This window comes from Cebus imitator, unplaced genomic scaffold (assembly GCF_001604975.1).
Source record: "Cebus imitator isolate Cc_AM_T3 unplaced genomic scaffold, Cebus_imitator-1.0 Scaffold525, whole genome shotgun sequence".
NCBI classification, from domain to species: Eukaryota; Metazoa; Chordata; class Mammalia; order Primates; family Cebidae; genus Cebus; species Cebus imitator.
The window spans coordinates 366,574-394,426 of NW_016107840.1; the positions used below are offsets into that span (position 1 = coordinate 366,574).

General features: G+C 51.2%; 1 protein-coding gene and 1 long non-coding RNA gene across 5 annotated transcripts; one reads left to right on the forward strand and one right to left on the reverse strand.

The window, feature by feature from the left end:
- Positions 1-1,013: 1,013 nt before the first annotated feature.
- Positions 1,014-16,472, forward strand: LOC108293222. Of its 2 annotated transcripts, XR_005197699.1 has the most exons (4): positions 1,014-1,041; positions 2,230-2,353; positions 15,208-15,353; positions 16,038-16,472. It is a non-coding gene; the product is annotated as an uncharacterized LOC108293222 (long non-coding RNA). The 2 variants fall into 2 exon arrangements; XR_001820595.2 differs by lacking the exon at positions 1,014-1,041 and having other exon boundaries at positions 1,565-2,353.
- Positions 2,390-27,853, reverse strand: TMEM72 (transmembrane protein 72). 3 transcript variants are annotated; one of them, XM_017514529.2, is made up of 5 exons: positions 27,266-27,853; positions 10,465-10,531; positions 7,507-7,578; positions 5,852-5,991; positions 2,390-5,018 (listed from the first exon to the last, which is right to left on the reverse strand). In XM_017514529.2, the coding sequence occupies exons 1-5, from the start codon at positions 27,333-27,335 to the stop codon at positions 4,540-4,542; spliced, it is 828 nt and encodes a 275-aa protein (XP_017370018.1). In that variant the 5' UTR covers positions 27,336-27,853; the 3' UTR covers positions 2,390-4,539. The 3 variants fall into 3 exon arrangements, with proteins under 3 accessions (XP_017370018.1, XP_017370016.1, XP_017370017.1); XM_017514527.2 differs by having other exon boundaries at positions 7,507-7,659; positions 27,266-27,433; XM_017514528.2 differs by lacking the exon at positions 10,465-10,531.

A 27,853-nucleotide genomic window follows, 5' to 3' on the forward strand; every position in this document is an offset into this window, starting at 1 on the left:
TCACTGAAATTAAATTGTTTCTTCCTCAAAGGACACCATCAAGAAAGTAAAAAGGGCTGGCATGGTGGCTCACGCCTGTAATCCCAGCACCTTGGGAGGCTGAGGCGGGTGATCATTTGAGGTCAGGAGTTCAAGACCAGCTTGGCCAACATGGTGAAACCTTGTCTCCACTAAAAATACAAAAACTAGCCAGGCAGCAGTGGTGCACACCTGTAATCCCAGCTATTCAGGAGGCGGAGGCAGGAAAATCGCTTGAGCCTGGGATATGGAGGTTGCAGTGAGCTGAGATGGCACCACTGCTCTCCTGTCTGGGGGAGAGAGTGAGACCCAGTCTCAAAAAAAAAAAAAAAAAAAAAAAAAAAAAAAAAAAAAAAAAAAAAAAAAGAGAAAAGAAAAGAAAAAGAAAGGAAAAAGACAACCTACAGAATGGATGGGTGAAAATAATTGAAAATAATGGGTGAAAATATTTGCCAATCATATATCTGTAAAGGGTACAGTATCCAGAGTATATTAGAAACTCTTATAACCAAAATAAAAAGACGGCCCAATTAAAAAACAGTCAAAGCATTTGAATAGACACTGCTTAAAGAAGATATTCAAAGGCCAGTAATTACATGAAAGATGCTCAACACTATTGGTCATTAAGTGCATGCCTGACTGTAATAAAAAAGATGATGACACGTGTTGGCTCGGAGAAATCAGAACCCTCATACACTGCAGGTGGGAAAGTAAAACGGTACAGCCCCTCTGGAAAACAGTTTGGCATTTCCTCAGGAAGTTAGAGTTACCACAGGACTCAGCAATTCCACACCTAGATTTATACCCAAGAGAAATGAAAGAAGATGTTCAAACAAAAATGTGTACATGAATGTTCATAGCAGTGTTATTCATTATAGATACAAAATGGAAACAACCCCAGTGTCCATTAACAGAGGAGTGGATAAACAGAAGATGGTATATCCATACAATGGAGTATTATGCAGCCATGAAAAGAAATGAAGATACATGCTACAACATGGATGAACCTCAGAAACATGCTAAGTAAACAAAATCACAAAAAATCATTATTATACGATTCAATTTATATGACAAAAAGTAGATTAATGGTTGCTTAAAGCAGGTGATGAGAGGTAGGGAGTGACTGCAAATGGGTGCTGGGTTGTGTTTCCTTTTGGGGATGATGGAAATGTTGTGAATTTACATTTGACGAACATAGTTTAAGAGTCTACTAGAAAGTGTTTAGCTGTACACTTTTTTTAAATTTAACATTTTTTAAAAGATGGTTTTGAGACAGGGTCACACTCAGTTGCCCAGGTTGGAGTGCAGTGGAGCGATCTCAGCTCACGGCAGCCTTGACCTCCTGGGCTCAAGCCATTCTTCCATCTTTGCCTCCTGAGTAGCTGGAACTACAGGTGTGTGCCAGCATGCCTGGCTGATGTTTTGTATTTTTGGTAGGAACGAGGATTTGCTATGTTCCCCAGGCTGGTCTCACATTCCTGGGCTCAAGTGATCCACCTGCCTTGGCCTCCCAAGGTGCTTGGATTACAGGCATGAGCCACTGCACCTGGCCTAGCTGTACACATTAAATTGGTGAACTTTATGTTATATGAATTATATCTCAATAAAGATATTTCAGGAAACTAAAACCAAAAAGCCACCTTAGGGCTGATGGGAGAGGGAGACAGAGGACCCACAGTGTGACTCCTAGGGTGCAGCTGCTCACAAATGTGGGGTCCACACTGCAGCTTTCCTCTGAGGTAAGGGTTGGTGGTTGTACCCTCTCCAGGCTCTAGCACTGGACACGAGTGGAGACAGGTGCTCTTGGACCTGAACTGGCCTTGCCACAGACACAAGTCAGGGTGGTGCGTCCTCAGTGCCCCTGACGGCGAGGCCTCCATAGGGTTAGGGATGTGGTGCAATCACAGTGACTTGTGATTTGCAGTTCTCTGAAAAGCACTTGCCCCTGTCTTGTGGAGTTACTGCTGTGAGTCCCACTTAATAGGGAAACCTGAGCCAGTGATGAGAAGGGGCTTGAGCAAGGTCAGTTGGGTATTAGTGGAGGTCAAATGGTCCTCAGCCTGGTGTGCTTTCTTCTTCCTGTCACTCTGTTCTTCATCTACAAATTGCTCCCCTCTCTGCTGGGACAGGGAGGCGGATCACAGCAGGGCCAGCCCTACTAGACTTTGCTTCTTGGCAAGGGTGCAGATTATTACAACATCTGCTTTGCAGGGATCCCACTGGACAAGGATGTGGTCACAGAGTTCTCAGGCTGAGAATCAATGGAGGTATGTGGTGCTCATCTGCTTATGAGGAAGTGAGGAAGATGCCACTTTCTTGCCTGGTCCACTGATGGGTGAGAGTTCTGGCCTGCTTAATGATCTCCCTCCAGCTTTTCGGGTTTTTTTTTTTGGTAGCCATAAGAGTGTTTGAGAACTTTATTAACCTAGGTAAGATCATAACTGTCCTCTAACACTGCACGCCAGCAGACTCTCCCTTCACTGATGACAATCTCCAGGAAGCCTAGGTGCCTCAGAATTCCATCATATCATGGTTGGAACTCCCAGCGCACACTCTAAGACACCTCCCAAACCGTGCTCCCAACACACATCCCACCTCTAACACACACCCCAAACAACACTCTGCACTTGGGTTTACAGAAGTGTTTATTAAACGGGATCTGACAGCTCTGACATCACACTTTCTGGTTTGCTTCTTGCGACCTGGCCATCCAGCTCTGCTGGCTGGGGCTCTGAGGAAAGAGTGCTCTGATGCACAGGAACGTCAGAGGCTGGCCATGCCTGTGCTGGGAGGGTGTCAGTGGCCATTGCATTCCCCTTCCACACACGACAGGGGGAAGACGTCTGGCTCCACTCTGCTTAGACTCTTTCTGTGCACAGGGGCCTGCCTGGGACACCTGGCCCATCAGCCACGGGGCACCATCCTTGCCTACCGCCTACCCATACCCATGTCCCATATTGTTCACTCTTCCCTGACTATGGATGGTCAGATCCTGAGGTCCTGCCTTGATGGCAGCTGTAGAAGCGCTCTGCTACTCTCGCCATCGAGGGCTTGCAGGAATGTCTTGATTAGCCATTTGTCATCTGATTGGAGAGACCTGGGCTACCACAGGAAGCACTCTGCTTATCTGCTTATCTGGAACACCTGCTGCATTTAGGCACCAAACTGATACTAGCTTCTGGTTGGCCATTATTTTCATACCTTTGTAAAAATAACTTGTAGGGAACGTTGAAAAGTGTGCAAGCACAAACACAGGTTTCTCATTAGACTGTGGAGCGTGCGCTCTAAGGCTCATTTTATAGAGCCTGGCGTCAGCCCCGACGGGGACTGGGAAGCCACAGGACTCTCCTTCTGACTGTTCTCTCACTGCAGTTGCCATGAAGCGTGGTGTGTCTGCTCTTCCTGGCAACAACCTCATGGACCCAACAGCAATTTTTAGAAGGAAAATCTATACTGCAAATCCTTTATAGTTTACAAAGGAACATTTGATTCAATGTCTTTGTTTCTTCTGGGTTAACTGTCACTTCCGTGGCTCCACGGCAGAGAACTTGCCTGCCTGCCCACCTTCCCCCTATCCTCCCGTTTTCCCTCCTCTTCCTCCCCCACCTTCCTTCCATTTTGAAGATGTTTATATTTATCACCTACTCTGCTGCCAGGCACTTAAGGATGCCACTTCTCTATGCTGTGTGACCTCTGGGCAGCCTCTGTGGTCCTGCACACAGCGGGCACTGCCTCCTGGGCCATGGCATTCACTGCTGGAAACTGCCATAGGCTTTTAGTGGCTTTCGGTTTGCATCATCTACTTGGAATCTTGGAAAGGCCATGTGGTGGGGAGGCAGGGAGTCCCCAGCCATGCTTCTGGAATGAGCTTTGCTCATCTGGCCTGGCGTTCCCACAGTGAGCACAGAGTGGTATTGTTTCCCTGAGCGGCTCAGCCCCAGCCCTAGAGCATGCAGAGAATGAGGCCAATGGCCGGCTCCTCCCACCAGAGGCCTGCAGCCTCTCTTCCTGGCCCTGAGCAGTCTCGAATGGTCAAGACCCATGGCCACCTTCTCCTGCCTTAGAGACGCTTAAGTTGCTGGTGCTTCCCTGGGCCTTCAGAGATGGGTGGACCGTAGGTTCCTCATGGAGTTCTGATCCCTGGGTCAGGAGTAAGGAAAGCCCAGAGGCGTTTCCTGGGCAGACATCCTCTGTCCCTTCTGGGCTGAGGCAGTAGCACCTGCAGCCTCGTGTGCAGTGGGAGTGATGGTCTCACTGGGGAATCACAAGGGTTTCCCCACCTGTGGCCAGGAGGAAGGAGCTTCTGCTGGCTTGAGGTGGCGTGAGCCTTGTTCGTGCCTCCCTTGAGGCTTCTGCAGAAATGCTGGCCTGTCACACCTCCTGATGACCGCAGGGGCTCAGCCAGCATGGGGGTGTCTGGTTCCCCTTGAGAAGCTGACCTCAGAAGACACTGAAACTGCAGTGGGGGCCATTGAGCTAGGTAGACCCCTCACTGAGCGTCCTCCAGGCTGGAGCAAGCACTCAGAACAGGCCGGTGGCTGTAAGAGATGACAGGAAGAGTGGGGCCTGGGGAGGGGGGATGATGGGTGTCGTGTCTGAGGTGGTCTCCTCTGGCTCGCTGTCCTCATCATCCAGACCTTCGGCGAGGGAGGGGACGATGCGGACCACATTGTCTTCAAAGTGTACCTGCTTCTTCTTGGCCAGGGAGTTGGCTGGCTCCAGGCTCAGCTCCATCAGTGTGTTGGGAGGCTGGAGGGCACTGGACTTCTTGGTCCCCTTCAGGATGCTCTTCATGTGGATGAAGAGGGAGCTGGGCCCCTCCTTGAGGGCTCCATGGAAGGTGTAGGTTTGCTCTGTGTCCCCAGAGCCGGTGGTGCTCACGGCGCTGCTGGAGGGGTCTGTGTACTGCTCTGGGGAGGCCAGCACCTCGGGGGCAGCTTTCCTCTTCTTCCTCTTGCTCAGAAGGAAGTAGGCCAGGCCGGTGATGATGAGCATGGAGCCTGGAAAAGAGCCGGAGGTCAGGACACTACATGAGTCACGGAGAAAATCCAGAGGCCTTGCATGCGCTGTGGGGCCATGCACAGTCCCCTGTGGCTCTGGCCCTCTTGCCTGGCTTGTTTTCATACCCCACATCAGATTTGGGGGGTCCATCTGGAGGCTGGGATGGGGATGCGAAAGATGGGGGCTTTGCTTTTCAGCTTGGTCTCCCTGAAGGGCTGGCTTCCCCGTATTGTAGATGGGTTCATGAGGAGAGGGCACAGTTTTCACAGACAGGGAGCAGAGAGGAGAAGGACATTAGCAGAAAAGGTCATGGATGAAGCTGAAGAGGTGGGAGCAAGAAATCCTGGGTTCTGCCATCAGAAACCAGGCTGGTCAGTGGTGTGCACCCAGTGAAGTGGAAGTAGATGAGGCTGTGCAGGTTTTCCGTGGTGCCAAGCCAAAGTGCCTTTCAACCCAGGCTGAGCAGTTTGGACCTGACGGGTAGACACTGAGGAGATACGGAAGGGTCTGGGCAGGGAAGTGGTCATGTCGCACCATTGGGAAGCTCAGTGCACACGGTCAGTGGGAAGAAAGGTGAGCTCCCCTTCGTAGTTCCACTTCTGGATGGCTCTATGCAGGAAGGATGCACTTCTTGGGACATTCCTGCCATTTGGTCAGCATGGAGGATGTCTGGCATTCCTGTGATTCCTCATGCCCACCCTCTAGGTCAGAGAGGACAGTGGGGCAGGTATGGACCCTGGAGCTACCACTGGAGCTGGACTTTGAGGGGTAGCCCCTCCTGCTCAGAGCCCCCCTGTGCTGGGGCTGCAAACTTCTATCCCCATGCTCTTACCTGGGATGGTCACGTGCCAGACCAGGACCGGGTGCAGGAAGCAGGCTACCGACAGCAGCAGGTAGGCCAGAAACTTCTGGAAGCAGCCCAGCCAATAGGCCTTCTCCCTTGCTCTGTCTGCTAGGGACCCTGGTTGACACCTAGGGGAAGGGAGACCAGGTTAGGAGAATGTGCCCCAGGAAAACCCCAGCAAGACAGGACGCCATGGTCTGAGCCTGTCCCTACTGTGGGCAGGCTCTGCAGTGGGCCGTGGCTGAACAGGAGACCCTGTGGTCCTTGCTGTGGGTTCCACAATGAGTGGGCTTGCCTGAGTCCCTCTAGAGGGTCCACAATTTTTTGAAAGGCTGCCAAGCCCCATCTTTCTGGTCAAGGGGGAATCAGGTTAATGCTCTTAGGATGCTGCCTGGGTCAGGGAGGAAGAGAGTGGGAGGCTCAGGGCTCACAGTGCAGAGAAAGTGTGCAGTTCAGGAGCCCTGGGCCGGGGCAGCTGTGCTTGTAGTGTATTGCACAGGAGGCCTGGCCAGGTGGGTGGACATGCTGGAATCCAGCTGTGCCCTGTTCGCCCAGCCTCGCCTAAGCACAGGACAGTGTTGGCCTAGAAGGGCTTCTTTCCTAACTGCACAGGACCATGCACATCCCTGGCAGAAGCCTGAGGCTTAGCAGCTTCCTTCAGGGGCACTGCCTTCAGGTTTTATAGAGGGCAAGTGCCTGCCTTTAGACCCAGCACCTTCATCCTCTGAATTGGCCTAGAGCTGGGGCTCTGCACAGCCGCATCCTGCCCCTGTAGCTTTGAGAGAGTGCACAGAGTAGGTGGCCCAAAGCACTGCTCTCTTAAGCGCAGCAGGAAGGATTGCCATGGTTCACTGGTGCCCCCTTGCGCCCATTCCTGTGTGTTTCTGGTGGCGGGGTGCAGTGGAGTCCATCCAGGGCCGATTCCTCCCCAGCTTTCCTCCCAGCTGAAGTTTCAAGCATACCTTGGCAATGGAATTCAGCAGAAAGGGGGAAAGCTTTCTGCCTTAGGGCTGGTGAGCCTGGGAGGTGGCCAGTGGCCTTGCAAGGTGCTGGGACAGCTGGATCTGAGGCCTAGCTCTTTCACTGACCACCCAGGGACCGGTGTTTAGGTTCTGAGAGCCATGGTCCAGGGCCCCAGTCCTTGGTCCCACTGAAGACAGCTTTCACCTACTGAGTGTAGGCTCGGCAGCAGCAGGGGCCTCAAGAGATCCTGTAGGGTCTGCCCTCTTGCCCTATGACGTACCACCCCTGACTTCACCCCCAACCCTAGGAAGAGACAGAGCCAGTTCCCAAAACCAGCTCTGCTCACTCCCAGCTTGGGGCAGGGTCCTTATCCCATGGAGGATGGTTCAGACACCGGGGCCCAATGAGGGGCGGCTGGACTTTTCTGGGGGTTCCGGGCAGGGGCAGGGCCTAAATGAATGTGTTGGTTGGTTCTCTTGGTTGGGGCCAAGGCAAAGAAGGCAATGGAGCATGTGTGCCCACCTCCAGGCAAGGCTGGCTGTACCTCAGGGGGTGGGGGGATCCTGTCCATGGTGGCTTCAGGAGCAGGACATCCCCTGGATGTGAGCTCTTGGGTGGAGACATCTGGGGTGTCTGGGGCTAGGGTGGGCAGTGAAGGGGTCTCTTTGGAGACTACTTACTGGAAGCAGATGGCCAGCAGCTGAGCCACAAAGTAGGCCCCTTCGCATATGGAGACAGCGGCTCCTGTAAACCTGTGGGTGGAGAGAGGTGAGGGAGGCTGGCACCTCTGTCCTCCTTCACTTCCTGAAGGCTGACTTCTCACACATGGCCTCCTGGACATCACATCTACAGCCAGCGGACTGACCTAGACTCACCCAGACAACAGTCACCAGGGCCCGTCCCCGACTGGGCCACGTTGGGGAGGGGTGGGGCCAGGGGTCAGAGATGGGTGGGGAGGGCACCGTGGCCAGCAGGTGAGATGGCCTTCACCTGGCACCCTGTGTGACACTGGCAGGCATGTCCTTCTACCTGCTGGTCACCAGGACGGACACCCACTGCCTGTGTTCCAGCCTTAAAGATGGACTAGTTCCTGACCCTTCCCTTCTTCCTTTTCTCATTGCCCAAACAGTCACCAGGAGCTGTTGATCACATTCCTTCAACACCTTCCAAATGGCTGCTGTTCTCTGACCTCCTGGACATTGCCTGGGTTCAGGGCCTGCACCCTGGACCCCTTCCCTGGCTCCACTTCCTCACTTATCCCGGCCTGTCTCCTGCTCCTCCACTCTGTCACTCTGGGCTGCCTGACACCTGAATCTCATCATGTTCCTCCTGAAACAGAATGCCTCGAAGGCTCCTCATGCTCCCAGTGTGGTCCAGGGACCTTGCAATCAGCCTCTGCTGAGGAATGTGTTGAATTCATGGCTCCCTGGCCACCCCTAGACTCACATCAGAATACTTGGAAATGGAATAAGCACTAACGGAGGATCTCACTGCCTACTCTCCATGTTCCCTTGACAACATAGAAAGCTATCAGGTGCCACAGAGCTTTTGCACAAGTGAGTCCTTCCTGGAAAGCCTTCCCCTTCCCTCTCCAGTCTGTCTGGTGACCTCCTCCCGCTTCTCCATGTGGTAGCATATGACCAGAGCCACCAGTCTGTGAACTGCCAGAGGGCATTCTTGGGCTCCATTAATGGGCATTGCAATGAATGAATGAATGAATGAATGAATGAATGAATGAAAGTGGATAGTGTTGTACAGAAGGCGGCTTAGGCCAGGGTTTCCTCAGCGCCATGGGTGTTTTTCCCAATCAGCTGTGTGACCACAGATTAGAGGTGTGACTTTTCTGTGCCCCAGTGTCCTCATCTGTAAACTGTGGGTTATTACAGTGCATCAACAATAAAATTGTTCTAAGAATTAAATGACATTTTTAAAGCTGTTGGGGCCATGCTTGGCACACTGTGATTATACCAATTCTAGTTATCATTTCTCTCTCCCTGTGATTATTTAGATCATTTGGTGATCTCCACTCTTCTCACTCTCTATGCCGCTCAGTGTCAGCCTCACTCTTACTCCCTGGTTTTAAAATGATAATAACTAACATTTATGTAATGATTGCTGTGGGCCAAGCACAGTTCTAAAGGCCTTGCAAATATCTTGCAATAATTTTACAATAAACACTATAATTACTGTCAGTTTAAGGATGAGGAAACTAAGGCATAGAGAGGTTTGCCCCATCAACGATGGGCACACAGCCCTCTATCATCTGAAGGTGGAGGCAGATCCTGAGGAGGGAGGGGAATGGAGGTCACAGCCTGGTGACCCTGCAGGCAGAACAGGACATTTGTGGGGCAGCCAGGCAAACTGTTACCTATTGCTTCTCAGCTCAGTAAGCTCCTCAGGATTAGGGGGGCTAGAACACACAGGATTCCTATATCATTAGGAAGAAACTGCTGGAAGCCCCTTAGGATGGGGCTGCAGAGATGCTGGGGTAGAGACCCAGGTTCTTCTCACCCCCTGGGTCACCGCTGTGCAGTGATCACCTTCCTGCCAGGGCACATTTGCAGAGGTAGCTGGTAGTGGAGAAGAAAGGACATCATCTTGGGAGCAAAAGGGTCTTGGATGCAAATCTAAGTCCTGCTGTTCTTGAGTTTGGTGATGTGGGCTAACCTGCTTACTCCTGAATTTTCTCATCTGTAAAACTAGACCAATATGCACTGCTCCTACAGTGCTGTGAAAGTTAAATAACATAATGCAAATAAGACATTTAACCGTGTTTAGCATGTAGAGAAGGTCAAATATGTATTCCTTTGACCTGATTCCTCTCTCTCTAAAACAAGAGCTCAGTTAATGTTTGCTAAAAAAAGAAATGATTGATGAGATGCATGGACGGGTTGGTGTATGGATGAGTAGATAGATGAATGGATTAATAGTTGGGTAGGTGGCTGGCTGGATGGATGGATAGATGGATGGATGGGTAAATGAATAGATAGATAGTTAGATGGATAGATTGGTGGGTATATGGATGGATGGGTGAGTGAATGGATGAATAGATGGGTGGGTGAATAAATGGATGGAGGGTGGATAGATGGATGGTTGGGTGAATGGGTAGCTGGGTGGATGGATGGATGGATGTGTAGGTGGATAGATGGATGAATAGGCAGGTGGATGGATAGATGAGTGGCTGGCTGGATAAACTGGATGATAGATGGATAAATGGGTGGGTGGACGGGTGAATGGGTGTGTATATATGGGTGGATGGATGAATAGATGGATAGGTGGGTGGACGGGTAGATGGATGGATAGATGGATGAGTGGATGGGTGAATGGGTGAATAGATTGGTGGGTGAGTGAATGTATGGGTGGGTTGATGAATGGATGGGCAGATAAATGGATAGATGGGTGGCTGGCTGGATGAATTGGTGGATGGATAGGTGGGTAGAATGGATAATTCATTGATTTACGGGATGGTCTGCACAAACCAGGAACTATTCTAGAGCCCCCCTTGACTCCCTTCACCCCTGAGATAAGGATGGAACTAGCATGGGAAGGGCACTGCTCTGCATTATTCTGAGTTGACAGACGTAGGGTGAGTTGAGCAGAACTTGCAGGTCAAAAGTGGCGTGTGCACAGATACTTACAGCAGATAGAAAGCCAGGCTTTTGAATTGCCCCCGGAGGAAGGTCTCAGTGCCCACGCCGATCAACACTAAGGGGCAAGAGAAGAAGGAAGAGTGGGCCTGGTGCTCTACACCACAGCACTGCCCTGTTAAGGGTTCCTTGGTTGTGGAGTGAGCCTCATCCCTGGGGACTGATAGCCAAGGTAGATTCTTCTCTTCATGGCACAGGCAGCTGTGACTGGCAAGGTGCAAGAGAGCTGGAAGCCTCTGGGATTGGTCCCTGGAACTCCAGGCAGAGCCCAGACGACTTCTGATTAAGCCTCCCCAGAGCAGCCACCCTTAGTGCCCCCAGCAACTGCCCACTCTAACATGCCACCAGCCCCTTGGTTCTCAGCTGTTCTCAGCCATGTGCTGGGGCCCACACCAGTGTGTGCTGTGTGTCTGGCTTCAGGGCTTGGCCATGGATGGGCCGTGCTCCAGCCCTGTTCTCTTGCTCGGGTCACTGGTTGCTGTTGCATGGTCTTGGTCTTGCTTGCTGAGGGGTGGCTGCAGGTCACACTCATTGTTCATTGCTTTGGACCCAGTGCTGATGAAACCCCTGGGCTTTCGCTCTGACAAGGAGATGTTGCTCAGCCTCAGCTCTCCTCCTGCCCTTTCTTGGCAGTTGGTGCTGAGCTTCCATTTGTCCTGGGTGAATTTCATCTTGGACCCGCCTTTCTAGACTTGCTGTCTCTGGGTGCTCTCTCACAGGGATTTGCTGGCTCTCACGGCTTCCTGCAACCAGCACAGCACTGACTCTTGCAGTCCCCAGTAGAAATATTCCAGGGGCAGTGCATTAGCCTGCTGAGCAGATGTCTTTCTGCCCCTAACTGATTACACTGCTGGGCACCCTGTTTCTCTCTGGGCTCTGATCACACCCCTGCTATGTGCTGGAGGGTGGTTTCATCCTCTCTCCCTCCCAGTCAAAGATGGTGGGCTGTGCTGTGGCTATCCCTGCTGCTCATGGGGCTGCTTCCAGGCTTCTTGTGCTTCCTCTCTTCCCTGGCAGGGACATTGTGTGGGCTTCCATCCCCTGGTGTCCCAAGCTGAAGGGAGCCCTTCGTCCAGTGCTGAAACACCCCTCCTAGAGAGCAGGGAAGAGCCTTGCACTGAAGCCACCAGCACTCCACCCCTTGATTCCGGGAGAAGGGAGTGATCACAGAGATACTGGGGCAGGGGATTAGGGGACAAAGCACTTGGATCTAGGCAGGTGAGAAGAGGCGGTTCTGTTTTCTGAGTGATGGATGGAGGGCTCTGGGGCTCCACTGTGCTTCATGGGCGACTGCCCACACTAATGTGCTACCAGCCCCTCGGTTCATAAAAGGGAGAAGCTAAGTCTCCCACCCTCTCCAGGTTCCAGCTGCCCTGCTGGCTCACCTGGGGCAAGCACTGGTGATGCTAACAGGCCACTGCAGTGTCAGCCTAACTGAAGGGTCCAAACTTACAGAGCACTTCAGAGCTTCCACACCATGGTGCACACGTCCTGGCCCTTCCAGCAGGCCTGTGGCACAGGAGTGTCACTCTCCACATTTCCCAGTGGAGGACAAAGCTCAGTGGCCTGTGTGGTTCACTCAAGGACACATGCTGGAAAGCAAGGGCCCAGAGACCAGATGGAGGCCGCCAGCTCTAGGTGGTGTGTGTTTCCTGCTTCCCACTGCCTGCCGGGATGCATGTGTGCACGTGTGTACACGTGTGTGTGTGAGTGTGGGTAAGCTTGTGAGTGCATGTATGTGTGAGTATATGTGTGCATGTGTGGCATGTGTGAGCGTGTGAATGTGTATGTGAATGTGTATATATGAGTGCATGTGTGGGAATGTATATATGTGAGTGTGTGTGTGTGTGAGTGCATGTATGTATGTATGGAGTGTATGTGTGTGAATGTGCATGTGTGAATGTGAGTATATGTGAGTGTATATGTGAGTGTGTGTGAGTGTATGTGTGAGAGAGCGTGTGTACATGTGTATGTGAGTGTATGCATGTGAGTGTGCATGTGCAAATATGTGAGTGTGAGTGTATATGTGAGTGTAAGTGTGTGTGTCTATGTGAGTGTGTATGAATGCATGTGTGTGTATGGAGTGTATGTGTGTGAATGTGCATGTGTGAATATGTGAGTGCATGTGAGTATGTGTGTGTTGTGCAGGCAAATGGCCATTTATTTGGTTTTCGCCATGTCCTGTTCTCAGCACTCAGAATTCATTCACTTATTTAATCATTGCAGCAGTCCTACGAGAAGGTACTCTTGTTATCCCCACTTTACGTAGAGGAAACTGAGGCACACAGAATGTAAGTTAAACCAACCACCCAACTATAGATGCATGCCCAGGTCAGAGCCGGAGTTTTGGTCTCTCATTTTCCAGTTCATAGCACAGTCACTCAGTCTCTCTGAGTCTCAGTTTCCTCATGATGCCTCCTGCACACAGTGGTCATGAGGACCGCAATGAGCTAACTGATGCCAAGCATGTCACAGGTGCTCAGTGAATCACTGGCTAGGGAAGGAGTGCTTCCTGCCCTGGGCCAGGGAAGGGTGTTTGAGTCAGGGCTGATGCCTGCGAGCACTCCATAGGACAGGCGTGGGCTCCACCTACATGGCAGGTCATCTTGGCTGATTTGCAGGGGCTTGTGGCTGATGACCAGCAGATGGCAGGAGAGGGCCTTGGGAACTCAGTTTCCTCCCTGGACCTGTACCCGTTTGGCATGTGGAGAGCTATTTTGATACCTTTTGTTTTGTATACCTTAGACAAACAAAGGGTCAGCAGTCAGAGGGGCATTCAAGGAATACTGTAGAGACAGTGCTAGTTTGCATTAAAAAAAATTAAAAAATGGCAACAGAGAAATGAGAGCTGGATGGACATCCCAGTTCTGTGTGTCATTACACACAAATGGTAAGTACTGAACTCATCCAAGCTGTGTTTTCTCATCTGTGGAAGGGGCAGAATAAGTTATAACTCAGAGGGTCATTGCTTGGATTGGAGAAAACGAGTCTGGAACGCACGGCTTAGTGCCTGATAGATGTCAGGTGATCAATGCAAAGAGGTGACTCCTTCCCCCAACTCGGCCTTGGCAGCTTTCCCAGTGTCCAGCCAGCCACTTTGCACTGAGGGGCATGGGGCCACTCTCCCACAAGCTCCCTCCCAACCACAGCCGGCCTGATTCTGCATGCCAAGACTGATGGATGCCCCTTGGCGGGAGGAAGAGAGAGTGGGGAGCCAGGAGTATGGGTCCTCAATGCATACAAGGTGGAAGGGAATCATTGGGGCACTCACGAGAGATACTAAAGCCCTTTGACATCTAGGCCAAGGGGTCATCGCTTCCTGCCTGATCCTCCCACTTTTGGGGCTTGCGTTCCTGGACACAGAGCATGCCAGGTTGAGACAACAGGAACCCACACTGAGTCCCTCCTCTGTCCTCTGCTCTGTCTGCTTCTGGTCTCGATGCCCAGGCAGCTCTGCTGGGAGCGGCAGGCCCACCCTCCTGGGGCGGGGAGGAGGTGGCTCCTGCCCGCTTCTTCTAGGTCCATGTGGTCTTCGGTGGTTACTGGTTGGCCCAGGCACCGGGCTTATTCCTGGGGTATACTTAGTCCAGCAGGAGAGGTGTGATGTGGACTGAGAAAAGTGTATTCAGCGAGGGCAGTGACCCAGGCTGGATGAGGTCACCCAGGAGCTCTGGGGCCAGAGAGGAGGGACCACTTGTGGGACTATGAGGAAAGATGAATAAAGAGGAAGCCAGAGGGGACTAGGAAAGCAGCAGGGATGAACCTGTGCCAATGGAGGGGCCAAGCACTGTGGGGGGTGGGGGCCCCTAACAGCAGGAGCAGGGGCACAGTGGGGGGCAATGGGCAGTGCCCATGGATCGAGGTGACTGTGGGGTCCTTAAATATCGGGTTCCACAGTGTGAGCAGAAGGGGCTCGTTTTTAGATTGGATTGGTATTTCAGAAATCTCCCTGATCCTGTGCAGATGGTGAGAGACTTTGGTGACATTTGGTGGTGGCTGGGGGACAGAGACCAGCTTCAGGTGCTCCTGGCCACCCCTTCTCCCAGCACAGGGTATCTGCCAGTTTCTTTGTTGACTTGGACTTGAAGCACAGTTCTGGCTTGGATCCCGATGGTGTGGCACAGGTGGCTTTGTTGTCCAGTGGCACAGCAGGGCCAGGAGAGTGGAGGGTCTGTTCTGTGTGGGGACCCAGTGAAGGAGGCTTCCAAGGAATAAAGCAGAAGGCATGCCCTGCCATAGCAGGTTGATGTTTGGGCTTTATCTGAGCAGTGGGAGGCAGAGATGTGGACTGGCCAGGAGGTGTCTGGGATTGGAAGCTTCCTGGGTATGTCAGCCTTTTTGTCTGTCACCCAGGTGCCACTACATGCCATGCAGACAGTAGGCCCTCTCCATACATCTCGTTTCATCTGCACACCTCCCAAGTGGAAACTGCCAACCCTAAGGTCTCCCAGTTTTCTCAGCGATGTGCTGGGTTCTGTCTCTCAGGAAAGTTGGCTAAGAATAGCTTTGTTGTGAAGACACTCCTGCTAATCTCTGAGAAGTGAGATCGACATATTGTGAGGAAGCCCAAGCCAGCCTTGTAGAGAGACTGCTAAAAAGAGAGAGAGAGAAATGAGTGAGAGCGAGAGAGAGAGAGAGAGAGAGAGAGAGAGAAATGGGGGGGGGCACAACAGTCCCAGCTGGTTCAGCTTTGCACAGGACAAATGACAGAAGAAGTTATCTTTGACATTCCAGCTCCAGCAGATGTGACATAGACTGGAAGTGATGGACCCAACCAACAATCAGAACTAAAGCATCAGATGAGCCACCTCAGCCCTGTGAGCCATGCCAGCCACCCTACCTGTGACCCTACCTGTGGCCCCAGTCATCCTGGAGCAGAGGTAAGCTGCTTCCGCTGCTTTCTGCCAAAATTCTTGAACCACAACGTTTTGGGCATAATCACATGATTGTAGTCTTATGTCACTACGTTTTAGAGTGGCCCGTTATGCAGCCACATACAGGTGACTGGAAAAGCAGCTTACTCTGTCATCTAGCTACCTGAGATTTTGGCATGGAAGTCCCTGTGTCTGGTCTGACTCCTTAGGAGTAAGCATTATATTCTGACTCCTTGGGAGTAAGCATTTCTGGGTCCTGTAGCATCTGCCCCATATCCTTGGAGATTCAGGCTCCTAGGAGTAGGGGTGGTGTCTGGGGACTCCCACTGAGTCATGGAATCCTATTGGTGGTTTTACATCTTAAGACTTCATCGAGGATCTGTGGAGGAGAACACTGTATCATCCAAAGCAGGTCCCTCCCACAGCTGCATTTTGCAAACATACTCAGTAGAAAAAGTGAAGGAAGAAAAAAGTGAGATTCCCTGCTGCAGGAATTTTGTGAACTGTCTCGAACACTCACCCCACACAGCCACATTGGGCTGGCTGTGGAAGGCCCTGGCCGGGTGTGCTGATTGGACTGTGCTGGGAACAAAATCTCCCTGGAAGGCATCCCCGTTCCGCATGATATAGATACAGGACCCCAAAATGTTTTTACCCAGAGCCTGGAGTTTCCTAAGTGTTTTCTTCCAGGGGATTAATCTCCAGAATTGGCAGGAGGTGAACATGAAGTGCCACCTGAAATTTAGTGGTGGCTTGAACGAGGAATGGGATTGGCACAGGTTAAGAAGAAGCTCCTCTCCTGTCTTCTGAGTGTCTGTTCCTGGAGATGGAACGGTGGGCCCCCTGCTCTCTCAGAAGCCTCACTTCAACCCATGGGTGAGGGTGGCCCTCTCCTTGTTTTGTGGAATTGGACCTTAGGCTTCTGCCAGGTTTTCAGATTTAGGCGGGGCTCTCTGTTAAACACAGAGAAGTTATGGCACCCAGAGAACCAGGACCAGGGTGGGCCCAGAAAGACACCAGGGCTCAAAATGAAGGAGGCATGCCTCCTAACATCATGGAGGTGCTTGTTCATTAAGGAGGTGTTCTCCCTAAAACTAAGGAGATATTTGCCGTTAAATAAAAAGGTGTTCTAAAATGAAGGAGGTGCTCCTCTTAAAATCTAGGGGGTGCTTATAGTAACATTTAGGGGGTCCTCATTGTAATGTAATGTGGCCCTCACTCTAAGCCCGAGGTGGCAATTCCTCCCTCAGGGGCAGTGTATGCCCTTCCCTGGCCCTGAGAGTGGTAGCTGTGGCCCTGGCATGCAGAGATTTGGGTGGCCCAGGGTCTGAGGGCTTCTAGCTCCTTGTGGAATTTGCCTGAGCGCTGGCCTTCCATCCTCCTGGCAGGACAGTGGGGCTGGCATCTCGGAAACTCTGCCTTCACAGGGTACTAGTCCAGTGTGGAAGCAGTTGGCCTGAATCAGCAACTCACTGGCACAGATACCCCTGGGGTATTGCCCTGAGCTGGGACCAGGGATTGAAGAGCTGATCTTTGGATCAGCTTATCAATGATTAGGAGCTAATCAATGGAAACAAACAATGGGACGAAGGCCCTACTACCCCCAGAATCAGAGCCTCATGACACCCAATTCTCTGCAAGAAAGAAATGCCCTGAGACTTGCCTCAATCCGGCTGTCTGTCTTTCCCGTTCAGGTGAAGGGGCACAGGGGTGCTGGGCAGTGCTGCTTGACATGCCATTAGTGGCCTTTGACTCCCTCCATCCCTCCCTATTACCCCACCTCAGGCCCCCCAGTTACTCTCACCCCAGCCTAACAGAGGCATCATATGCCCACCCCAGCACAGCTCACCCTACGCCTCTGTCTCACTCCCTGCGCAATTCCAGGAGGCACCGTGGATTGCACCTCAGTGGAGCCATTCCAGGACAAGCCTGGCCTCTCTCGTCTCGTTAGCTCCTTCCCTCCAGTCTCTGTCCTTCCTGTCTGGGCCGCATCCAGCCTCAGTACAAGAACGTTCTTCTCTCAGGGACCAGGGCTTGCTTCTGTGTTGCTTTACTGAGCTGTTCGTTGTAGTTCAGGCTTAGCAGAGATCAGAGATCCTGGGCCAAGACCTGTGGTGCAGGCCTGGGCCGGGCAGTCACCTTGTGAGCATCCTTCTCATCCTGGAGCTCTGGGTTTCAGCGTGGGTGGATGAAAGCTAGGAGGGGGCTGCCCTGGAGCAGAAAGAACATGGGGCTTGCATCAGAAAAGCCGAGTCCTGCGTCCTCACAAAGCTGATTAACTCTTTGGTCTGCATATTCTTCTGGAAAATGGGGAAAGTAAAACCATGCATAACGGTGCCCACCAGTGCTGGGTCTAAGTAAATGAGAGTGCTGCACAAATGCAGACGATGGCTAGGAAAGCTATTATAAGAGGCAGGTTGTTTCCATCAGTATTCTCCAGGGGAAGGAGAGGGCTTATTCTCATCCTTTGCTTCCATTAACACGGTTGTGGTTTTTTTTTTTTGTGGCCAAAAAGCTCTTCCCTATGCACAAATGTTGTTTGTTGTTCACTGATTTACTTTGAGGTCCCTTCTCAAAGCCCAGTTGGGATATAAGTGACCCAAACTCCCATCTGTCTCCTCATCTCTTGTGTTAGCCCTCTGTAACCCTGCTAGGGACCCCACAGGGCTCAGGCCAGCACGTTCCTGGGGCTGGGGACATCTGTGAGGCTGCCTGCTAAGGAGATATCCCCCTGGTCTCAGGCTGCTGTGGCTTTTGCCATAGGCTTCACCCCACGGTCCACTGTTGCTTATCCATTCTGACTCCATGGGTTGAATTTTGACATCTGTCTTGCATTTGTTGTGATGCCCTTGGTGGCAACATGGGATGCTTCACAGTCACCAGAGGCCACACTAACTGCATTTTTGTGCCAGGCAGTGACCTTGGCACTGGATGCCCGGGCATTGGATGAGAATTCTGTACTCACCATTGCTGAGGGCAGCCTCAGAACCCACCATATATATTTATTGCTTTCCTTCATTCTCATCTCCTGCTGGACTCAGGATCTCCAAGGACACCTCAGGGAAGATGCTCCAGGCTGATGACAATGGTCATGGATGGTCCAGGACAGGTGGTCACCGCCAGGGTAGAGGTGAAAAGCTAGATTTGCACCATTTCTAAGACTACGGAGATGCTGGAACCAGTTGCTGTGAATTATCTGGGACAGTAAGATAGTAGCTGCAGGATTCTTAGCTTAGAAGTTGTGCAAACAGGAAGCATGGTGGGGAGGTTTACCTGCCTGTGGAGATCAGTTCCGATGACGCACGTGAGCCAGGGTTCAGAGACAGTGTGGGAAAAGGGAAGGATTTCATGGTAGACATTTATGGACATTCACTTGGAAGAGACATCAGGTTGATCTTGTATTGAAGCTGTATAGCAATTTGGGGGAGAGCTAATGTCTTAACAATATTGAGCCAGGCTTCTGACCCATCAACAAGATATATCTCCATTCTTTTAGATTTTCTTTATTATCTCTCAGCCGCGTTTTCTAGTTTCTAGCGTAGTTTATTTTACATCTTTTGTCAGATTTATCCCTAAGCATTTCCGATTGTTGATGCTATTATCAATTGTATTTTTAAAGATTTCATTTTCTAATTGTTTGTTGCTAATGTATGGAAATACAGTTGATTATTATATATTGAGCTTGCCTTCTGCAATCTTGCTATTCCCTCCATGAGCTCTAGTAGCTTTAGGGGTAGATTCTATTAGATTTTCTATAGATGATAATGTCATCTGTGAATGAAGTTTTTACTTTTCCTTGACAATCTGTATGCACTTTGTTCTGTTTCTTTCACTGGCTAGAAACTCCAGTATGTTGCTGACTGGAAGTGGTAGAGGGGACACCCTTGCCTTGTTCCTAATTTAGGAGGAAGCACCTGATCTTTTACATTTAAGTAGATGTATATTTTCTGTAATGACCTTTTAAGATTGAGGGAGTTTCCTTCTGTTACTAGTTTGCTGATGATAGTTTTATTTTAATCATAAAGAAATATTGGATTTTACTTAAAACTTGGTGTCTGTTTAGATGATAATATGGCTTTTCTTTTTTAGTTTTTAAACATGATGTCTTAGTTCATTTCAGCTGCTATAACAAAATCCCATATACTGGGTGACTTATAGACAACAGAAATTTATTTCCTACAGTTCTGGAGGCTGGGAAGTGCAAGATCAAGCTGCTGGCAGATTTGGTGTTTGAGGGGCCCCTTTCCTTATAGAAAACTGTCTTCTCACTGTAACTGCACATGGTATGGTAAGAGGGCCCAGGGAACTGTCTCTGGTCTCTTTTATAAGGACACTAATTCCATTCAGAGAAGGCCCTACCTCCCAATAAAGTCATCGTGGGTGTTAGGATTTCCACATATGAATTTGGCTGAGTGGACACAAACATTTAGTCCATAACACATGATCAGTTACATTAACTGATTTTTCAAATATTAAAACAACCTTGCATTTCTGAGATGAACTCCACTTGGTTATATTATCCTTTCAATATACTTTTATTTGTTAAAACTTTGCTTAGAATTTTTGCATCTATGTTGATGAAGGATATTAGTCTATAGTTTTTTGTGATATCTTTGTCTAGTTTTGGAATCCATGTAAATACTGATTTTATAGAAGGAGTTGAGAAGTAGTCCCTCCTTTCAAATTTCTGGAAGAATTTGTGTGGAGTAGATATTATTTCTTCCTTAAGTGTTGGTAGAATTCACCTGTGAGGCCACCCTGGCTAACACCCCTCTCTTTGGTGATTAGGAAGGACTCTGCAGACTCACATAGTTCATTGGCACTATTGAGGGTAGTGTCTCCCGTGTAGAATAGCATCTTCCTTGTAAGGACCCTAATACGGTTTGGCTGTGTTCCCACCCAAATCTCATCTTCAATTCCCACCTGTTGTGGGAGGGACCTGGTGGGAGGTAATTGAATCATGGGGTCAAGTTTTTCCCTGTGTTGTTCTCATGACAGCGAATAAGTCTCAGGAGATCTGATGGTTTTAAAAAGAGGAGCTTCCCTGCACAAGCTCTCTCTCCTTGCCTGCTGCCGTCCATGTAAGACGTGACTTGCTCCACCTTGCTTTCCACCATGATTGTGAGGCTTCCCCGGCCACGTGGAATTCTAAGTCCAATTAAACCTATTTCTTTTGTAAATTTCCCACTCTGGGGTATGTCTTTATCAGTGGCATGAAAACAAACTTATACAGGCTCACAGGAGACATTTCTTCCAGATCTCAATGTCAGGGAAACCCGAAGTATTCACTTCCTACTCTTTCTCAGTGTTCAAGGAGAATGCATCTGCTCACTCATCCACATGGCAGGTTTCCAGATAGCATTGTCTGTGCCCTCCTTGTTCTCCATCCATTCCACACACACCAGGCTTCTTCATCTGACCATTTCCTGGCCTCCTGGGGGGTTTCCTGAGACCCTTCTCCACAGTGTCAGCCACTTACATCGGACAACATTTATTTTTGTTCGCAGCTGTCTTCAGAAGACTGAACAGAACTCAGGACAATCTTGAAAGAGCTGTCATTCCATGAAAAATAAAACAGGGCTGCCATCTTTCCTCTGGTTGCCTCACTCTATGTGGTGTAGCAATAGCCCAGTTCCTGTGGGCTGATCTTCACAACCCAAGCTCAGAATGTGATGGGAAATGTCTCCCAGTATGAGGCCCTTTCCAGTGTAGCCCCTTCCTCCTTCCAGCCTTATGGGCCACATGCTGCTTTGCTCCTTTCCTTGGATCTTCTTTCTTCTTTGTCCTACAAAAGGAACCGATAACTCATGCTACGCAGCTCTGTGCTCTGCACGTTCCTCTAACATTAGCCCACGCTGAGTGAGAATCTGTGTGCCAGGCAGCTTGCTACTTTAGCCATTGTTTCATTGAGTCTTCACAACTCCAGAGGGTAGATACAGTGGTTGTCCCCATTTCGTAGATGAGGAAACTGAAGTTTGTAGAGGTTAGGTGACGTGCCTAAGGTCATGCACTTGGTAAGAGGTAGAGCAGGACACAGACGCTGGTGATTTCTCACCCAAGCGAGCCCACATTGTGTTTTCAGACCTTCTCCCAAACACTGCGCTGCCGTGCTTGGTGCTTGGATGTGCGTTTACTAGTTTGCTTCTCTGTTCGGCCCATGTGCTCACACCGGGCAAGGTCTTGCCATCCTAATCCGTGTGTCTCCACTGCATGACTGGGAGCTCAGCAACTCTTTGCCAAGTAAATGAAACCTAACTGAAGTTCCAGATTTCTTGTTCTAAATCGAGAAACAAGGCACAGGCACAAAGTAGTGAAGGAAGAAATGCTTGAACCAAATCCTACTGTCTGCCTAGTGCAAAGCTTGGGCCACAGTATTTACTCAAAAATCATGTTCATTCTCAGCTACCCCTGCTCTGGGCAGAGGCTGGGAGAGTGAAATACAGCCCTGGAGTGGCGGCAGTGGGGCCTCAAGCTGGAACCTCTTTGATCTGAGGAAAATTAGGAGGCCTTGCTCAAGTGCCCAGAGACATTTTCTGAGCAAGCCTCTTTTGGGGAAGCCCATGCGCATCTGTGTGTGAGGGCACAGCCTGGAGGGGAAGGCTTTCTCTGCAGAGCAGGGCCCAGGGACATGTCTGCCCTTCCCTCCACGCCCAGCCTGGAGGGCCTGAGATGTGCATCTTCTGCCTCACACAGGGCGCTCTTCCGTTCTCTTCCCTGGCCACTGGCCACTGCAGCAGGTGGGGGGTGGGGTGGGGGGAACAAAGGGAGGCAGATTTCATTTACTCATGGAGCCGATTGTATCAGAAAAGGAAAACAATCAACATTCACTTGGAAGGTCTGAAACACAATGTGGGCTGGCTTGGGTGAGAAATCACCTGTGAGGCCTTGGAGTGCATGATGCTTCCTGCTTTCTTAAACAGCAGGAGGTGGTCACGGGGATATACATGTAAAAGGGGTGAAATTAGCATGGAGGGCCCAAGATGTTTGCTTCGGAAGCATTTGTTTTCCTGAAGGCTTTGAACAGGGCTAAGGTCAAACTATGCATTTGGTGTATTCTTTAAAATATAATGAGAACAGCTGGGTTTTAAATAATTCTTTTCTCTTAATCTATATTAATAAACCAAGGCTCTAACTGCGTGGGAAGCACAGAAGTATTTGAAAATGTGGCCTTGTCCATTACATAGAGAAACAGGTTAATGGGTCAAAACCTGGAACAAAACAGAACCCCTCAGTGATCCCACATTGATTCCAAGCACTGGATTTGTGAGAAACAGCATGTCAGCCTGACAGGCAGAGTTTGCTCAGAACGGCTCTGCCTCCAAACCCGCATGTCCCTGCTGGCTCTGCTATGCCCTTTGCTTTGGAGCTGCCACAGCACAGCCCTGTTTGGGCAGAGCGGAGTTCCAACACCAGACCTCTGTCTCGTGGCCATGTGACCTCTGCCAGGCTACCTCAACGTTCTGAGCTTCAGTTTCCTCAGTTGTAAAATGGGACTGCACTCAGCATGGGGAGAACCTGCTTTGAGGGATGGACAGCCTCACAGGCATTTGCGGGGCTAGAGTGAGACTATGAACATAAAGCGTGCAGTCAGCCCTGCACCTCTGGACCCATCAAAGCATGCCCTACCTTGATAGTTCCCTCTGGAAACGTGTGCAGATTTGACTGTCCCCAGATGGGGTCCCGAAGCAGGTTTGGCTGGAGAAGGTCATGGTGGTGCTGGTTAAAGCACATGTGGCAATCTTGAGACAGAGAATGGACAGCTGCACTGACTATTGGTCTCTTGAGATTTAGGAAGTGTTTGGTGATACTGGACTGTGTGCTCTAGTGTACCTGTGTGCTCACCATGACCCCACCTGCCTGGTCAGAACTGACCACGGGCAGAAGCAAGAGGGTAGAGGAGGGGGCAGTTCTGATCAAGCCTCTCCTGCCCTCCTCTGTGTGTTTCGCATCCTGCATCTTGGGTCATTAAAATATGAAGAGACATCCTTTTAAATCCTGACTCAGGTGGAAGAAACAGCGGTTAGGAGTGGGGTCTCAGGACCAGACCACCATTAGGTGGAACTTTGCCTTCTTGCTCCCTGGTGTGAGACCTTGAGCAAGGTGCTTCACCCCACCAAGCCTTGGCTTCCCTTTCTGTACAGTGGGTATGAGGATGAACATGATGATGCTTCCAAGGACAGTTAGGAGGATGAAATGAGATACTGTAATGAAATGAGATACTTCCAAATGTCCTTGGAAGCATTTAAAATACATAGTGCAAAGCTTGGGCCACAGTATTTACTCAAATAATCATGTTCATTCTCAGCTACCCCTGCTCTGGGCAGAGGCTGGGAGAGTGAAATACAGCCCTGGAGCGGGGGCAGTGGGGCCTCAAGCTGGAACCTTTTTGTTCTGAGGGAAATTAGGAGGCCTTGCTCAAGTGCCCAGAGACATTTTCTGAGTAAGTCTCTTTTGGGGAAGCCCATGCGCATCTGTGTGTGAGGGCACAGCCTGGAGGGGAAGGCTTTCTCTGCAGAGCACGGCCCAGGGACATGTCTGCCCTTCCCTCCACCCTCAGCCTGGAGGGCCTGAGAGGTGTATTCTCTGTCCACACAGGGGGCTCTTCCCATTCTCTTCCCCAGCCACTGAGGCACCAATGCTTTGGGACAGGCCCTTTCTCATGTCATAGACGAGGAGTGCCCTGGCCTGCTGTGCTCCAGGCTCAGTTAAAGGCATTTCCCAGGCCCCCTTTCCTGCCATTTGGTCTGTGCTGAGAACCTGTCACAGGGCTGAGCCTCCTCTGGGGCTTGAGTCTCGCACTCAGGACATCTTTACCCTGTCTCCAGTGGACGTGGGAAGAACCTGCCTTGAGGGATGGACAGGTAGGAGTCCCGGCATCCTCACAGGGGGAGGTGGGGTGCTCACAGCTTATGTGTGGTTTCCCAGCTGTTTCTGCTTCTGTGGACAGTAATGGATGCTGCGTCTCAGCAACTGAGGCACTTAGACATCACATAGGCGTATGCATGCACATGGACCCAGGTGCGCCCCCCGACCCCCACATTCCGGGCCAGGCAGGTGATGTGAATGAGCCCAGTGTAAACAATGCAGGAGTGGTCTGTGACAGCCTGGAAACCACATGACTGCTGCAAAGGGAGGGAATTTTCTAATTTTAGAAACACTTCCACCCAGGTGCAGTTGCCCGTGGCCTGTTTACCCCTGTGTGGTGGCAACAATGATTTGTCTGTGCTTGCTCTGGAACCTCTTGTGATGTGAGGCTGGACATTGAGGCGGGGCAAGAATGGCAGGTGGGGGTGTGAGGAATCCTAAGGAGGCTTCGTCCAAAGGCTGTGGCTTCACCCACAGTCATGGGGCCTTGACATGCTGGCAGAGGCACCTACCAGGTGCTGTCAGTGCTTGTGACAGCCCCAATCCTGTCTTCAGGGGGTGCAGGGAGGAGGCTGCTAATGAGAGGCTATAGCCTTTTAGCAGCTGCCTGGTCCCTGCAGGCGACACTCTGAGTGCCCTTGGGTCACATGTCTTTCTAGCTTTTAAGAAATTCACACTGCTTACCTGCAGGGGACAAGGAGCCACTTCAGGTCCCTCCCTAGGATTTCTGCAAAGTGAGGCCCTCTATTTCCAGTCTATTTCGTCTCCAGCAGCAGTGCCCTTATAATTGAAGCCTGGACTTTTCAACAGGGGATTTCAACAAAAAAAGGCTTAAGAGAATAAGGAATTTGCAAATCTTATGTACTGGAAACAGGCCAGGAGTTCAGTGATGCTGGAAGAAACTCGAGATTTGCCCAAGAACACCAAACCCCTCCGCCTAGCCTCCCTCCCGCTCCCAGCATTCTAGAAAGCCCAAGCAAGATCATTTGAAAGCCTGGCCATTAGCAGGCACCTCATGGGCTATTTTTAGTCCGAATCTCATCTCAAAACCAAGAGGGAGGCCCATTCTCAGCATTAACAGCAGTCCCCTGTGCGGAGATAAAGGTTGTGGTTAAGATGAGCACAGTGTGTGTGTGTGTGTGTGTGTGTGTGTGTGTTTGTGCGCGCGCGCGCGCGCGCGCCGCGCGTGGTGGGAGTGTAGCGGGCTGTAGACTCTTCCGTTGACTGAGATAAATCAGAATGTTAAACTGTTTCTAGCGAATCCATTAGAAGGATAGGTACATACATCTTAGAATAGCCTCTCAACAGGAGGTGGGGCTCAGATCGGGGTGGAGTGTGCCTGGGAAAACTGGGATTCCTGGCATTGTACAGATTTGGAAACCAAATTCTAGAGGGAGCAGGGTGGACTCAGATCAACACATCTGGAAACCTGTTTAGGGTGGCCTTCCTCTCCCCAGGATGGCTTGTTGGCTTGTTGGGGACCTTGGGCATTATTGCTGTATGTGTGGATGGCATGGTTCTGAAAGGGGTTGGATCTGGCTGCTTCATCAGTGCCTCTACTCACAGCCTCAGCAGAGGAATTGTGAACCTTCTCTTACTGTCTGCTGGGCAGGGCTTCCTACTCTGGAAGGCAGGGAAGGCTTTGGCCAGAGCCCTGGCCTTTGTGAAACTTGAAGGACCAGGGCTCGGGGCTGTCTGTCCCTCTGACATGCAGCATGACCTTGGGCAAGGTCACCACCTGCATTTGAGCTCAAGTGCTCCATCTTGGAGCAGGAGGGGCAGGGTTAAACTACTCAGCAGCCCTTCATGATCTAACTCGCAGCCTAGATACTGGAAGAGCCCACTGGCCAGCTCACAGCTGAACCCAGCCCAGTGCTCTAGAAATGACCCAGCTTCCCACTGAGCTCTGGAGTGTGTCATGGGGGCTTCTGCTGAGAAGTTTTCATCCTCAGTTCCGCTTAGCCATGCTCAATTTCTGCATCCTTGATCTGTCCAAACACCTGGCCAGCATCTCCATCGTACAGATTGGAAAGTGCAGTCCCAGTGGGGTCAGGGGCTCCTCAAGGTCGTACATCAGGCAAGTGACTGGGCTGGGGTGGGAACCAGCACTACCTGAATTTGACCTGGGAGAAGTTTCCCATTTGGCAAGACCTGTGGGTAAGCTTTTGCCCAGTGGTGGGGAAGGGCTTTGTTAGGGGGTGTGTCTTTTCTTTGTCCCCAAGGGACAATGTGGCTCAGAGTTAAGGGATCAGAACGCTGCCTCTTCACTTCTGAAATACAGATCCTGGCCCCTTAGGGGGTCTGGGAGTAAGAGGCAGGCCTGCCCTGGGGAAGTGAGCAGGCAGGGCTCAGGATGGTGGCTGGGGGCTCTGCCCTAACCGTCTGCCCTCCTGGCCAGTTGAGCAGCCCTGTGATCCCACTGGGTGAGGGAGGGGAGCCCAGCACAGTGAAGCATCTCTGCTGCTAAGACCACAGTGCAAACTACAGATGGGGGCCTGGGTTCCTACAGAATGTTCTGTTAACAGGCTCTAGCATGGGACTGAGGGAAGCCTGTGATCTCTGTGTGCAGCCTAGCTCAGCTTGTCCCCCCAGGGCAGAGCTGCTCATGACTGGGAATTCTCTCTCCATGAGGCAGGGCTGCGGTTTGAGTAAAGCAGGATGAGCTCAGGTGACCTTTTGTAGCTACACAGTGAGGCCCAGAACTTTCTACCTTCACCTTCTGTCTCCACCTCTACCTCATGACAACTCTCTGAGGAGGTGGGGTGGACCCCTGGAATCATTTTGCAGATGAGGATCTTGAGGCTTCCCAAGGTCACAGGGAGGAAGAGTTGCCAAGCAGAGATCCAGCACCCAGCCCTCTGGCCCCTGGCCTGAGGTTGTCCCACTGCACCTGCTGCTGCTCTGCAGAGCAGTGTTTCTGGGGGTCTAGGGAAAAATTGGAAGCACAGAAGTGGCCAGATGTGCCTGCTGTCTCCCAGCCACCTCTCACCCCTCAGGCAGCCCTATCTGCCATGCCAGTGTGCAGGAACAGCAGCCGGTAGGCGGGGTCTTACCTGCAGCAGTGGTGATGCCCAGGAGCCGGCAGGTGTATTCCAGCCCAGTCCAGAACACCTGGAGCTTCATGGCGCCGGAGGTGAGGACAAAGTCCTGGCAGGTCAGGCAGCAAAGGCCCCAACCCTGAGATGCTCCAGGCCGCCCTTGTGCAGGTAGAAGGCTGTGGCTGCTGGCTCAGGCCCCTGCACATTGGGGCCCTGCCTTCCCTAACCAGTCCTGGCCACCGCAGCCTGGCGGAGGTGTGAATAGGACTCACCTTCCCGGCTCTCAGCCCGTGCCCCTACCAGGCACTCAGCTTAATCATTACCTTGGAAGAATGCTCCCACTGCTCACACAACCCCAGCCTGGCCTGGCCAGCTCAGCCTCAGCACAGCCCAGCCGGAGATCTGCGATTAGGGCTGGGCTGGAGGCAGCCTGGAGCTGGCAATTAACTGCTTCTGGCTGGGAGGAGGGAGCCGAGGAGTGAGCCAGGCCCTTCCTTACGAGGCCATGCCTAGAAAGCCACACCTGGATTTCACATGTGCTGGGGGCCTGGAGCATCAGACTCTGGAAGAGATAGTGCACATGCAGGTCTGTGCTTGTGTGCA